Source organism: Anneissia japonica, unplaced genomic scaffold (genome assembly GCF_011630105.1).
Source record: "Anneissia japonica isolate Jap-2015-1 unplaced genomic scaffold, ASM1163010v1 scaffold456_len727751_cov192, whole genome shotgun sequence".
NCBI classification, from domain to species: Eukaryota; Metazoa; Echinodermata; class Crinoidea; order Comatulida; family Comatulidae; genus Anneissia; species Anneissia japonica.
In genome coordinates this window covers 80,227-93,778 of record NW_022713155.1, presented here as the reverse complement: position 1 = coordinate 93,778, position 13,552 = coordinate 80,227, and the positions used below count along the sequence as shown (strand labels likewise).

Sequence of the window (13,552 nt, the reverse complement as noted above, 5' to 3'; positions counted from 1 at the left end):
CGTGTCTGTAGGCAGTGGCTGTTTGACCAATGGTCATGTACTGAATGCGCCTCTCTCAGCTTTAGGGTATGCCGCATTTTCTGGAAAGGAAAGATATAGAGAGATAATTAACACTGAAAGAAAAATATTCCATTTAAATATGCAACTAAAGTCCTCGGAAATGATACTCGGCACTTCTCACAAGAGGACAGGGAGCCGTCAACAACGGAAATTTGGGTTAAGCACCCTAATTGTTTACTGTGGTCTTCATGCTCTGATGAGCACAAAACCACCGTCTTCCTGTCCTGTTGCATAAAGTTCCTACTGAATAGCCTCTAATATCATGACGTAATGTTGAAAACCGAGCACTTCCCCGGCCCTTAGTGCTAATTTCGTTTAATTACTAGACTGGTTCGGGTTAATGTAGTTTAGCATAAATTTGAATGAGATAAAGCTTAGGAAACTGCATCGAGCAGTGCAATGGACCTTCCCAGTATCAATCAAAATTTAATTGACGAATCGGAACAGGGCCAGGAATACTCGCACATCTCACAGGGTGGGGCTTAGCGGAATGGTCCATTCTGAAACATTTTGCTCTCTCTGCATGTCTTTGGGGTAAGGCGGGAAAGAGCTCACGCCTCTAGTTCCTGTCTGATTAATTTTATACAAACGACCCAGGGACTGCGTGATCAGCTACACAAGCAGTGCCTGGAACAACAGATTTTATTGTATTAAAATTCAAAATTATACAACACTTCATATAAAATATATAAAAAGAAAGTGTACATCAAAATTATTAAAATAAAAAGTGTACAAATCATTGAATTGGATGAAATTCTTTACTAAAAAAAAAATTCTCATGCTGGCCTTGTTAGCTGTATATAGTACATGACCCCTGCTCCAGTAATGAGAGTACAATAGTTACGCGTGCAACATAGTGCGCGTATTACATGTTGCAACTTCGGTGCTTCAATTTCTTGGCATCTACAGCCTAGATGTCCAGGTACGCCCACACCTTGAACCCCGAGTTATATACGCATAAAGTTTTTGAATGAATTATACCTTTCTCTTACGTGATTGGTCAACTCCCAGTCGTTAACGGTGGCTCAACCAATGAAGTGAGTTCCTGAAAGGTGACGTTTCAAAAGTTTGTCAAAGAGATTCGGGTGATAGGCGATCGGCTCATTGCCTTCCGTTGTTTATGTTACCTTAAAATTAAAAGTTTTTTGATATGGATAGGCCTAATTATAATTATGGAACTTAGTACAGTGAGTATATTTAACTTTTTCGAATTCAATACACGAATTAGACTATTACTACAAATGCCGTCGATGGGCTTCTTTTTGATCCCCTGGCTGGGCAGGTTCAAACTCATTTTTTTTACTCTCTCAGCGTTAACCCAACCTTGCCGGTGCTCTACCTAGCCTCGGCTAGGCCTATGCAGGAATATAGGCCTAGCTGTTCTGTATTTTCCAAAAAATATCGGCCACCCTAACCATAACCTTAACCTCCAGTTATGTCATTGTTATGGTTAGGGTTAGTGTTAGAGTGGAGTACTAAAGTGCATTTTTAGGCTCTCCTAGCCTCAGGCCTAGGCCCAGGCTAGGGCTAGCCTAGCCTAGCTAGGCCTAGGCCCTAGGCCTATCTAGCTAGCTAGGGTGCCTATATAGTATAGGCCTAGCCTAGGCCTCCTATCTTAGCGCCGAAATATAAAACTAGATTAATGTTGGGTTTTAGGGTGACCACAAAGCATTTATTTACCGTCTATTTATTAATATTCGTCTTTGTTAGGCGGCCCTATGAGGGCCTAGGGCTATCTACGATAAACCAAGGCAAGGCAATTTACAACAAGAATTATTTAGGCTAGGGCTACTGCTGGGCAGTCCCCCAGACTAGTCTATGCTCATGTCAGTCTTGGTGGAGTAAGTTAAAATTTTAAATCCTCATGGAACTGGTAGAGGTATAATTAAAGATGTACTGTCCCTTGCAAAAAACAATCAAAAAAATCATAAAAATCATTTTTGAAATTTACTTGCCCATTTTGAAGTAACATAAAAATTATCAACTTGAACACAGAAATCAGTGTACTGTATTAAAAAAATTAGCTTACCCATAAAACCATCATTTTACAGCGAAAAAATGATAGAAACACTTTCAGTCATCGGAAGTGTTTTATTATCTTTATTATATAATTATCCAGTTAAAAAATCTGGGAACACATTTTTTTAATTTAATTATTTTTATGCTCAAGTTAATAATTTGTATGTTACTACAAAATGAGCAAATTGATTTAGAAATTATCTTTTATGATTTTGGTCATTTTCAATGGACAGTACATCTTTAATAAAGGGAGAGATTTATTTCAGTAAAACAGTGCTTTTTAGACTACAATAATTTAGGAGCTGAATAAATATTTTTAGTCCAATGACGATATGATGGATCAGGAATTGTCCTCTGAGACCCTTTATAATATTTTCATTTTCATTAGCCAATTAAATCAAGTTCCTCTCAACTGAATAGTGTGTATGGAGCTAGAGTTGAGTATGAAAAAGTGCAAAAGCGAAGAGCAGCTGATGCTAAATGTCGTGCAAATATTGCAGAGTGTTTCAACCAGTTGAAGAGCAATATTCATTTTGATGCAAAGCTATCAAAGGTAAGCTTCTAGTTTTGGTTGATTATATATCATCTTTTTCAGCTTTTCCAACATTTGTTTAAATACATTATTGGATACATGTTTGTCTGTAAAATTTTATTGCATTGCCCCCTCATTTCAAAATTCTGGGTCTGCCCCTCATTTTTGAAATGAGGGGGCATGATTGTCCATGTTTTCAGTAACAAATTATTGGTCTTGATCCTCTGGTATTTTTTCAAAATCCACTGATTAGTTTAAAATAAAACAAAAAAGACAGTAACACTGAAAACAGACAGATAATTTTTGGAGTTGTTCTTTTTTTTTTATTTATATTTTCCACTTTTTGATTTTTAAGTGTAAACACCTGCCTATTGAGAATCAAGATTGTAAGTTAAATTTTCTTTTCTTTTAAGTCCTGTATTTTACAAGAATCATTGCGAAAAATTCATTATTTGGAAGCAATTGTTTCACTGCAGCTTATGAATGTACAAGGAGGTGGTAAGTTTTTTTAAATTTTGATATTTAAATTCCATTGCAGGTATATGGCAAGTGACTCAACTTTTTATATAATAAACTTTATGATACACTATAAACTACCTTTGTAATGAGGCTGAAGGGGAGATGATATACATAGCCCTCACAAGAGTCCAATTCCCTGATTTGAAACCTGATACGTTATTATTCAGCATGGATACCATAAAATGTAACTTACAGTACCACCATTTTTAGTTTCTGAAGTTTTCCTAAAAGATGGACCCATTAGAAATCTCATCCTAACAGTAACTTTAATGATTTGTATGATTTTAAAATATTTTTGTTTACTTATGGTTTATTTAGTTCACTGTCCATGTAACTATCACTAAAAGAACATGATTATAGTTAATGTATTGGTGTGAAAAATAGGAATTAAATGACATTGAGAATTATTCAGATAATTTTCTTGTAGAATGGTCACCTCCAGCATGGAAACAAGTTACCATTCAGTCTATACATCAAGAATTCATTGACAGTTATAAAAACGGAATTGTAATCAAGAAAAAACCAAAGAAGACAAAAAAGGTGTATAAATCTAAAACGAAGTAGGTATAAATCCAAATAAAGTAATTTTAAATGAACCAGCAAGTAGGGTTTATTTCTTCTGTATGAAAAATGAAATGTTAAAAAAAGGCACAAAATAATAAGTAATACATTAAATTTGAACAATTGCTAATAATTTTGATATAATTGATATTTTATATAATATAGATGTAATGTTCTAATATATCTGAATTAATTTTTACAGTAAGAAGCCATCTAAACTTAAAAGTGGTAAAAGCAACAGCGTGAAGGTTAGGGTCTCGATGAATGCGGACCAAGTGGTACCATGTTCTCCTGCAGTTAATTATCAACATGTTTGTAAACCTACTAAACAATTTGAAAGAATACAGTCAAGTGAGTATAGGAGTTCATGGGATGCAGGGATGGCCTGTTAGTGCACAAGCCACTGCACACAAAAAAATGGATTTATTATGCCCACCACCACCAAGAAATCTCACAATAAAAACCTTCCTTTCTTCAGTCAACACTATTAAATATAAGGCATGCCATTACAAAACCAGCATCAGTGATCGACAAATGAAAATTGACTTTTTAATATATGCATTCTCCACATTATAATCTTTATAATGATAGGTCATTTAATGGAATCGACTTACTATTGCCAAAGTTATACGAATAATAGTAGTATGGCTTTTCTGTATAAAATACTGCTACATTCTTATGGTAATTACTCAGTTTAACATGTAGCAACAGTACACTGGTTTTGGGATGGCAAGCCTCATATATACAATTATATATATTTGATTACTGAACTGATTGTATCGCAACAACGCATTCTTTATGACCATGCGATAGGACCTTAATTGATGGCACTATCTGTTTTCTTTTGTAAGCCCACACACATTTAAATCTATCAATATATTTTATTAATTTCTCTTCTAAAAATTCTTCTCAAAATAAAATTTGCTTAATATCAAGGTATAAAAATGTCTTACTGCATGAAAATGTTATAGCTGGGAGTGGCTTATGTTTATGTAGGTGTAGCAAGTAGCAGTGTAAGCAAGATAGGAAGCTGTAGAAATGCATGTTTAACACCGGATCTGATGTGTAATGAGGATATCAATGAGGCAGATCAGTAAGCGCCATACATTTCTCCATTTTCTTGATGAATTAATCTATTATTCAAACTTAATTGCACCATATTTACAAATTTAATTCATTATTACTATTATTTCATCAATGAAAAATATATATTTATTTATTTATTTATTGTTTCAGGCATTTTCACTACTTGTGTATTGTTCTTCAGTGCACTTACAATCGATTGCAATAGATTTACAATTAAAAATTATAATAGAAAGCAATATAAATAACAAAATACAAATCCCATTGTAACAACACTTGTATCATGAAAACTAATAATAATAGTAATTATATAGACTTTTTAATATTTTTTTTTTATAATGATGTTTTGTATTTGTCTTTATTTTTTTTATTTTTTTTTTTTGTAGTACAAACTATTTCAGCCTTTGGTTGCTGTGTTTCATTTTATGTTTTTATACCAGAATAAATAAATAATATATAAATAAATAAATAAGTAAACTCTTGTAGTGAGAATGCAATGGATATGTTTCGTACACCAAAACAATACCGACTGATCCTTCCCAACAATGCCCCAAGAAAGCCTAAACATAGTCAGCTAGAAAATTTAGTGCAAAGACAAAATCGCAAAAAAAGGAAACTGGAGTTCGGACAAACAGATGAACATGTTGCAGCTTTATTCCGAAATAAGAAGGTAACAAAATTAATAATATTTGATTTTATTAACTCAGTTAAATGTCTACAGTGTTCAAAGATGTACAGTAATAATATTTATAGTGGCTATTTTTAATGCATAATATCTTTCAATCCTGACACTCATGACATTCACTGAGTGGAATATTTCGTTCATTAACATTCTTTACCCCTAAGGGTCATCCTATGTCACTACTTCGTAAACTGGCATGCAAGCACATTTCGCTTGTCAACCGCAGGGCTGTCTGGACCAGACTGGGGTATCTCCTTACTCGTATTACATGATGTACTGGGATTTTTACACACTGGACCTATGGTTTATTCCGAGAAGGCCACCACTAAACAATAAGAAAGTCTGCTCTAACAAACAATATTACGGCTTTAGTTTGCAATCACTTATCTCACCATAGTCCTCAATGTCTGAAGGTTATAAATTGATTATTTTAATGTTCACTTATTAGATCTACTGTATTCAATGTCGGTTTTAAAATTTTAAATGTTGCCCTATATTTTAAGTGTTTTTATAACAATTACAAAATGAAATAATAATAGGTATGTGTATAAATTTTTTGTTTTATTAGAGAAAGACAGATATGAAGCGTTTAATGAAGCAGAGTTGCTCAGCACGTACTAGACCAATTTCCTACTACTATGATAAACAAAGGTATTAATATGCAATTCATAATTATATTTTTATATTTCATATTTAATGTATAATTAGTATTTTGTTGTATATGTTGTAGGTACCAGTATTCAGTATCTATTCATTATTGTTGGTAAATTAATTATAGTAAATTTCTTAATTCTAATAATAATAATTAGTATTCATGCTCTACTAATATTATTAAAAATATACTGCCTGAAAAGATATGGAGAATCCACAAACCTTCAATTAAACATTAGAAATGAATGAATAACAAGCAATTCAAATATTGAGGTTTATTGTTCAACAATGAATTATTAATTCAACAGACAGTAAAACTTTAATATAAAATATCTTGACATACATGATTAAGGGGTGCTATACAACACACTACCAATTCTGTTCTATAAACCACGTCTTTTGATTAAAAAATGGTTTACAAACCATTGTTTGTCTTTTACAAACAATGAGAAAAGACAAACCGTGGCTTGTAAAAGACAAACCATAGTTTGTAAAAGATAAACTGTTATTTGTAAATAAGCAAACCATGGTTTGTCTTTTTATCAAACAACAGACCATAGTTTTTTTTTAACCTGTATTAATATGAACCTGTATTCAATATTAATCCTTTATTAGGAAGTACCAAGACACTCCACCTAACACTGACTTCCCGCTAGGAAGTTGTTTAGCGTTCTTTGAAACAGAGAGAAGTTGTCATGGTCTTCGTGATCATAGGAAAATTACAATGTCTCCCTCTATGGACAACCAAAATGAACTTATCAGGTAATGTACCAATATTATTACAATGCTGTTGCTGACTGAATTATCAAGGTGCTCATCTGCAATGCTTTCTTGTTTATTGTGTATTATTTAGTATATTAAATTTATGACCCACCTAATAAGTTGACCTTTACAATAAGTCAGACTTAACAACTGACATCAGAATGTGTTATGCTAAAAGTAGTGCTCATGCTCCATAACCCACACTCAGTGATTTGCAAAATGTTTATTAAACATTTACATTTTTAAAATTGAAAGCACATATTACACTATATTAGTGCAACTTTATACAGTACAACTTTATTGATAGTGCATTATTAAGAAAGCCATCTGAAAAATAGGTGCTATATAAATAAATACATAAAGTAAATTTATTTATCTGACTAATACATTCTGCAATTATACTAATAACATTACTAACTTGTTATTTACTGATTTTAGTGATGAAAATTTGGAGGATGTAGATGTTATTGGTGACCACGAGAATGATATTGATGTCAGAATGACAAGAGAGTGAGTATCATCATTCTCAACACAACAGTTTCTGACTGTCCGTTGCTAGATCAAAATATCAAAGCAATGTCTTATATTGAACTTTTATATTCAACATGCGGCTGCAAAGGCCCTTAATTATTGCTGTAGGCAAATTGTAATGTTTAATACAATTAGTTTTTTCTGGTAATAGTAATTGAAAAAACTGATAGCTGTTTGAGAAACCTTCATTGATTTGAAGAATTTCTATGTTTGAGGATAAAATTCTGTAAATACACTCAATTCTGAATCTGAAGTGTTAAATTTGACTTGAATATTATCTTTTGTAGTTATTGTCTCTGTACTTTTGCTATCGTATATCTACTTTTAATATTTTTTTAGTGTAATATTTAATATTTAATATTACACTATTTTTAAAATAATGATTTATAAATTTGTAATGTCTGATTAGTCCTATTCTAATACTTTTGTAATATCAGCATATGCTGCAATGGACTGTCTGTGTATGTGATTATTTTACTGAATAAATATTCCCAAAAATAATCACAATTTATTGTAAAGTAATTAAATAAAATTTTGTAAGGGGCTTAATGGTATCTTATAAATAAATAGTTAAATACAAAACACAAAAAAATGTATTTGTCCTCATATAAAAAGATGTTGTTCAGCTTTTCAAATTTAAAAACATTAACATTTATCATTAGTAGTGTAAGTTATTAATTTTGGATTTTTATTTTACTTATTTGCAGTCTAAATGAGTCTGCTTGTGAAGAATTTGGAGAAACATTCTTACAAGAACAAAGTAATACTGACGATGACAACGGTATTCTATTGATGATTCTTGAAATGGAAAATGAGTTCTCTAACCAAGGCTGCATCGATGCTTTCATGGGAAACAAAGACTACGACGATGACTCCCCCGATAACTATGGCATTGTAACATCGTCGTTAGGTTCTTCAACAACAGAAGAATCATCCTCGCTGCCTTCACCAGTAGGGTTCACAGATGTCGCAATGGACAGTGACTTCTTTGACACAGTCAAGAACTCAAGCTTCCAGATGGACATGCTTCTAAAATCAAATCCAGAGGTCGTAAACGTTGCTCGGAGTCCCTCTGAGACCAGTATCTTCTGTTTTGAAAATGATGACGACCTATCTGGTGGTGATTTGACATGTTATGAGGATGACTTGCCCATAAGCTCCTTCAGCTTCTACAGTCCACAGAAGAAGAGTTTTGCAGACATGCCATTTGAAATCTCGGATGAGTGCATTACAAATGGGATGACAGATTCCAAGGAATCACTGCATTGGTGTACATCCATGGACTCTGTTTACCAGCAGACTCACAATAGAAAAGTAAACATTCCTTCAGTTGATGATTCTGCAGTAAGTTTCTTTTATTTATAATTTTTTCTTCTGTTCCATGCTTTTTTTTTTTAATATTCTGGTATCTCTTGGTATTTCAATACAGTAATGTATCTCACAATCTAGCACGTCATGAGTATTCAACAGTATAATATCTCCATGGTATTACATTACATTGTTAGGAACGTAAGTACAGTATAATTAACTGTACATCCCTCCCTGTTATTACACTACTTCATTCATTCATTGTTTATTTAGCCAAACAAATGTACAATACAATTATTTACAGAATAAACAACATAAATAACAAATTGCAAAATACCCTAAGGTGGCTAGGATTGATGATAGTGAATGACATTTTAGCTCGAAGGCTTTTCAACATCATAGGTATTACAAATCTAGGCTGGTTGTCCCACTGGCTATTGTCCCCCAGACATTTCCTAACTTCCCTGCAAACTACAGTAGTTGTACAACAACATGTCTTATGAGTAATGAGTAATATTTGTTTGTCTTGTATTTTGTATCAGCCTGCATCAAGTGCACATTACCAAGTGGTTCCAGAACTGGTGGATGATTATTGCAGTGTGCTTCCCTACATGGCTACTGAAAGTCTGGCTGGATCCAGTGCTAACTATCCACCACCTCGACCTCATAAAATGAAGGTAAATGATTTACTTAATGTGTTGCCTTTTCATTCAAATCAAGTGTAGTTTTAAAAATTATTAATTGATATTCTGAAAAACAAAAACATAGATGACATTAAAATATTCACCAGTAATTCACATATAGTTTTGAATAGGCCATTGAATTGTAGGGCAGTTGTTCTAATGCTTCTGCCACCTCGCAAAATGATCTTAATTTTTGTTCTGTTCATGCACATGGGAATCCCCGGGTATAATCGGGCCAATTTTGTGTTCGTGGGGGGGTGGGATTATACCCGGGGAACTACGGTATATGTATCTATGTATCTATATGTATACATGTGTGAATAATATCAGCATGCATACTTCAGTCATTAATTTATCTGTTATTATGTTTGTTAGTGGTTCCTGCAAGATCCTGAAATTCTTGCTTGTTATGAGGGCATAGATGACATGTAGTGCACCAATTCCTTCCTTCTCAAACTGTACAAGTTGCTTCAATATGCACCTAACCTGCTCAACTACATCAATGGTGTTACCAGGTACCCATTCACCCACATGGATGATCATATTATTTATATTCGTGTTACCTGTTCACCAGATGAATATCATCAATATAATAATGTTATATTAATTTTATATTTATATAGCACCATTTGGACAGTGTCTATGCGCTTTTGGCATTTTAAAACAAAGACACAAGAAACTTGTGTGTTCTCGCATACAAATGTTGAATAAGCATCGCTTTTGTTGCCAAGTATAATACAATACAATATAATGCAGTATGCTGGGCTACAGTATTTATGCTCTTGGCTCCACTACCAAGGCAACAACACACCTTAACATTGGACATGTGAATCCTGCATGTTAAATTTTAAAAACCTTTTGATAAGCATTATCACTGTACCTATCACTAGATCAATGATATTATAAAAAACTTTACTGTACCAAATCAGTGATACCATAAATATTTGCCAAACCCATATAATTGATGCCATAAACAAAGTTATTCTAAATTTTCTAATGCAAAATTGATAATGTTGATGACATCAAAAAAACAAAATATATTTCTTTATCAAGTCCTTAGGCGAATTTTTAAAATTTAAATCTTCCTCTGTGGTTATATTATTCCATATTTGGTAATATGGATATACTATGGAAATAAATCCTTCTCCTTTCTGGTCAAATGATATTCAAAGATTTATAGTGTAGAATCTGAATTTTTATTTTTCACTGTGATCATCTAATCCAAGTAGGTATAATGTTGATATCACTAATGAACTACAAAACTTAAATTCATTTAATTAATTTTATTTTCATAAGTTACCAATTAACTAGTTTATTCAAATGTACCTTACAAAAGTGAAGAAGGTGATTTCAATAGAAGTCTGTACCAGTACCCTATTGAAATATAGTTCAATAAAATATAATAAATATCATTAACGATGCTTATCAAAGCAGGTGTGATGGAGTATTAATACACTGCCACACTCGTATTTTACATTGATTCATAATTATTCATTACTTACGCATTTTTAAATAATTTTATATCACAAAAAGTGAATTCTGCTTATCTCTGTAAGAATATGATTATAGTTTTGTACCATAAGCTATATTGTTTTGAAATATTTATGAAGCATTAACGCCTATTTTAAAATATATTTTCTGTACAAATGTTAGCAAATTGTATTTACAGCAAGCAAGTTCTCAACACTGAAAATTATAGTGTTAAGCAGGTACTGTATCAATATAGAGTAGAACATGATATCAAGCAGCTTTATAGGCTGGGTTCACGCAAGCACATAACCGCAAGCAGCTTGTCACAAATGCAATGTTATCTTATTCTTCCTCTTGTAAGAAAGTTGAGCTGCATTTGTCCTCTGCATGCATGTTAGTCTGCCGCGACTTGAGTGGCTCACAGTGGTTGCGATGTGCACCTAATTTCAAGTGGTTCCCTCGTAGTTGCTGTAACCTTGTTTGCATATGAGGGACTTGTCTAAATTTCTGTAGTGCAAACCTAGCTTATGCAATTCCACCCAAATTACCATTACTTGGTGGTGGCACTACTAAAATAAGCATGTGTTGATGATCTCTTGTATAAATATCATGTTAAAATTTAAAGTTTGTCACAAGTTACAAGTATTTTTAAGTTTGAATACAGTAATACCAAAAGGTATTTATATAACAATTAGAGTACTATGCTTCAAAGCAATATGCACAGTAGACCTCTCTGCTAATTCCTATCACTTGGATATTGTTTGCTAAGGTAACACTAAACGAGTATGTGCGTTTGTTGGACACGTCACTGACAGGTCAGTTATTAAGTTTGATTGACACTTCAGAAAGGTCTGTTGTGTATAGGTACTCTTCAGGCTGGCCCGAGGGAGTCTATACAGATTACAACCATTAATAACACTAAACATTATTTAATTCATGATTATTAATAATATTTAAAAAAAAATAATAACATATCCAAAATGGGAAGACACCAAATTGAGTAACTGATTTTAAAATAAAGTACAATATACTGTAGTATGCAACTGAAGTTTTGTTGTGACATGGTAGGGCTGGAAAGTAGTACATACAATATTCAAAACTATCATATGAAATTGAGGGCGCAATTAACAATGCTTAGGCATCTAAAACTAAAAGAGCCATCTTGTTGAGTACTAATACACAACACTGATTTTTCTTTTGGAAAATTGAATACTCTACTTTGGAGTCACTGTAATATTTTATTACTCTGAGTAATACCCATTTAATATTTGTGAGAATTAGTTTTTAAAGTCTGTTTCATGTTGGATTAAAAATAAAGTTGATTGGAAAAAAAATATTTTGTGATAGGCTGTATTTATTTACCATTATAGTTAATTAACATAATTCATATTTTCTTGTTGTGTTGTGTTCTGTGACACCTATGAATCTAAAAATACCAGGGCTCCATTTGAGTTTTCTTTTTCTGTATAGTTTATGATATCCTGCACTAAACGTGCATTTTCTCCAGCGAATCGACCTTTTATATATCCCTTTTGGTCAGCATTAATTATGGATTTTATGACTTTTGCAAGCGTTTTGTTAAAACATTTGCGGCAATTTTATAGTCAATGTTCAGTAATGATATCAGTCTCCAATTATCTAGACTTTCTCTTTCCTCCTCCTTAAAGATCAAATTTAAAACACTCCTCCTTTGTGTTATTGATTATTTTGTGTATAACCAAAATTTAATGACTCACAGACAGTGGGACCAATTTCTTTCCAGAAATGTCTATAAAATTCAAAAGTAATACCATCACTGCCTTGATTTTTTTGATAATTTGAATAGTTGATTTTATCATGAAGTCATTTTTATTTCATCTAAAAATATATGGTATTAAAATCATGTTTTAAAATAAATGTTTAAAAACACAACTTAAGAATATGCACCAATTTTATATTTCTAGAGGGAGCATCTAAACTTAATTATAGAATTAAACTCTAGTTTCAAAGGTTCCCCTTACAGTATCAACATTTTTTTTTTAATAAACGACCAATTTTTCACCTATAGTCATTTTCCTGCTGATTTTTAACTTATGGTACCCAGGGATCATGTTTATTTGCATTTTTATAACTGAAATTAAATTATTGTGGTATAATGTCCTTAAGAAATATTAGCTTATGATACCCCATGGGTTGGAGTTTGGTTGAAGAGAGCCTTCCTTAGGTTGTAAGTTGTCAATTTATGTTTTGCTGAGATCAGTCTGATTAAGATGAGATGAAATCAATAACTACAATTCTAACAAATCATTCCATCGAGATCATGCCTATATTCAGCAAATTAGGCTTTTCGTTTATCATTCCATATGAGATAATAGGCCTACATTCGGCGGATTAGGCTTTTCGTTTATCATTCCATTGAGATCATAGGTTTACATTTGGCAGATTGGGCTTTTCGTTTTAAAAAAATTTTAAAAAATGTGGGTTTTTTTTTTGCCCTAAAAATGTGGATTTGATAATAAATATTTTCCTGGTAATTTTTGGAGAAATATTTCCTTTACAGCTAATAGAAATATATGCATTCTGGGTGATATGAGGCCAAATTCACTCTCCTGCAATTATACTAACAGACTGAAGGAAAATTTTACTGGCTTTTTAATAGTAAAATTAAGTATATTTTTATGCATAAAATATAACAATTTTAAATATATATAT

General features: G+C 32.3%; 1 protein-coding gene across 4 annotated transcripts; it reads left to right on the top strand.

Annotated features, from left to right (window-relative positions):
* Positions 1–1,127: 1,127 nt before the first annotated feature.
* On the top strand, positions 1,128–12,195 carry LOC117108282. Of its 4 annotated transcripts, none has more exons than XM_033250260.1 (13): positions 1,128–1,247; positions 2,468–2,632; positions 3,025–3,109; positions 3,558–3,690; positions 3,894–4,042; positions 4,694–4,784; positions 5,261–5,444; positions 6,025–6,107; positions 6,723–6,869; positions 7,308–7,379; positions 8,108–8,744; positions 9,251–9,385; positions 9,767–12,195. In XM_033250260.1, exons 1-13 carry the CDS (start codon positions 1,233–1,235, stop codon positions 9,821–9,823), a joined length of 1,953 nt encoding a protein of 650 aa, XP_033106151.1. In that variant the 5' UTR covers positions 1,128–1,232; the 3' UTR covers positions 9,824–12,195. The 4 variants fall into 4 exon arrangements, with proteins under 4 accessions (XP_033106151.1, XP_033106149.1, XP_033106150.1 ...); XM_033250258.1 differs by having other exon boundaries at positions 4,688–4,784; XM_033250259.1 differs by lacking the exon at positions 1,128–1,247 and adding an exon at positions 1,378–1,515 and having other exon boundaries at positions 4,688–4,784.
* Positions 12,196–13,552: the final 1,357 nt, after the last annotated feature.

Excerpts from the sequence above, each read along its gene's own strand:
- LOC117108282 (XM_033250258.1), top strand. Across the intron at positions 5,445-6,024 it reads CTTTATTCCGAAATAAGAAG|AGAAAGACAGATATGAAGCG; the intron begins GTAACAAAATTA and ends TTGTTTTATTAG. Across the intron at positions 8,745-9,250 it reads CTTCAGTTGATGATTCTGCA|CCTGCATCAAGTGCACATTA; the intron begins GTAAGTTTCTTT and ends ATTTTGTATCAG.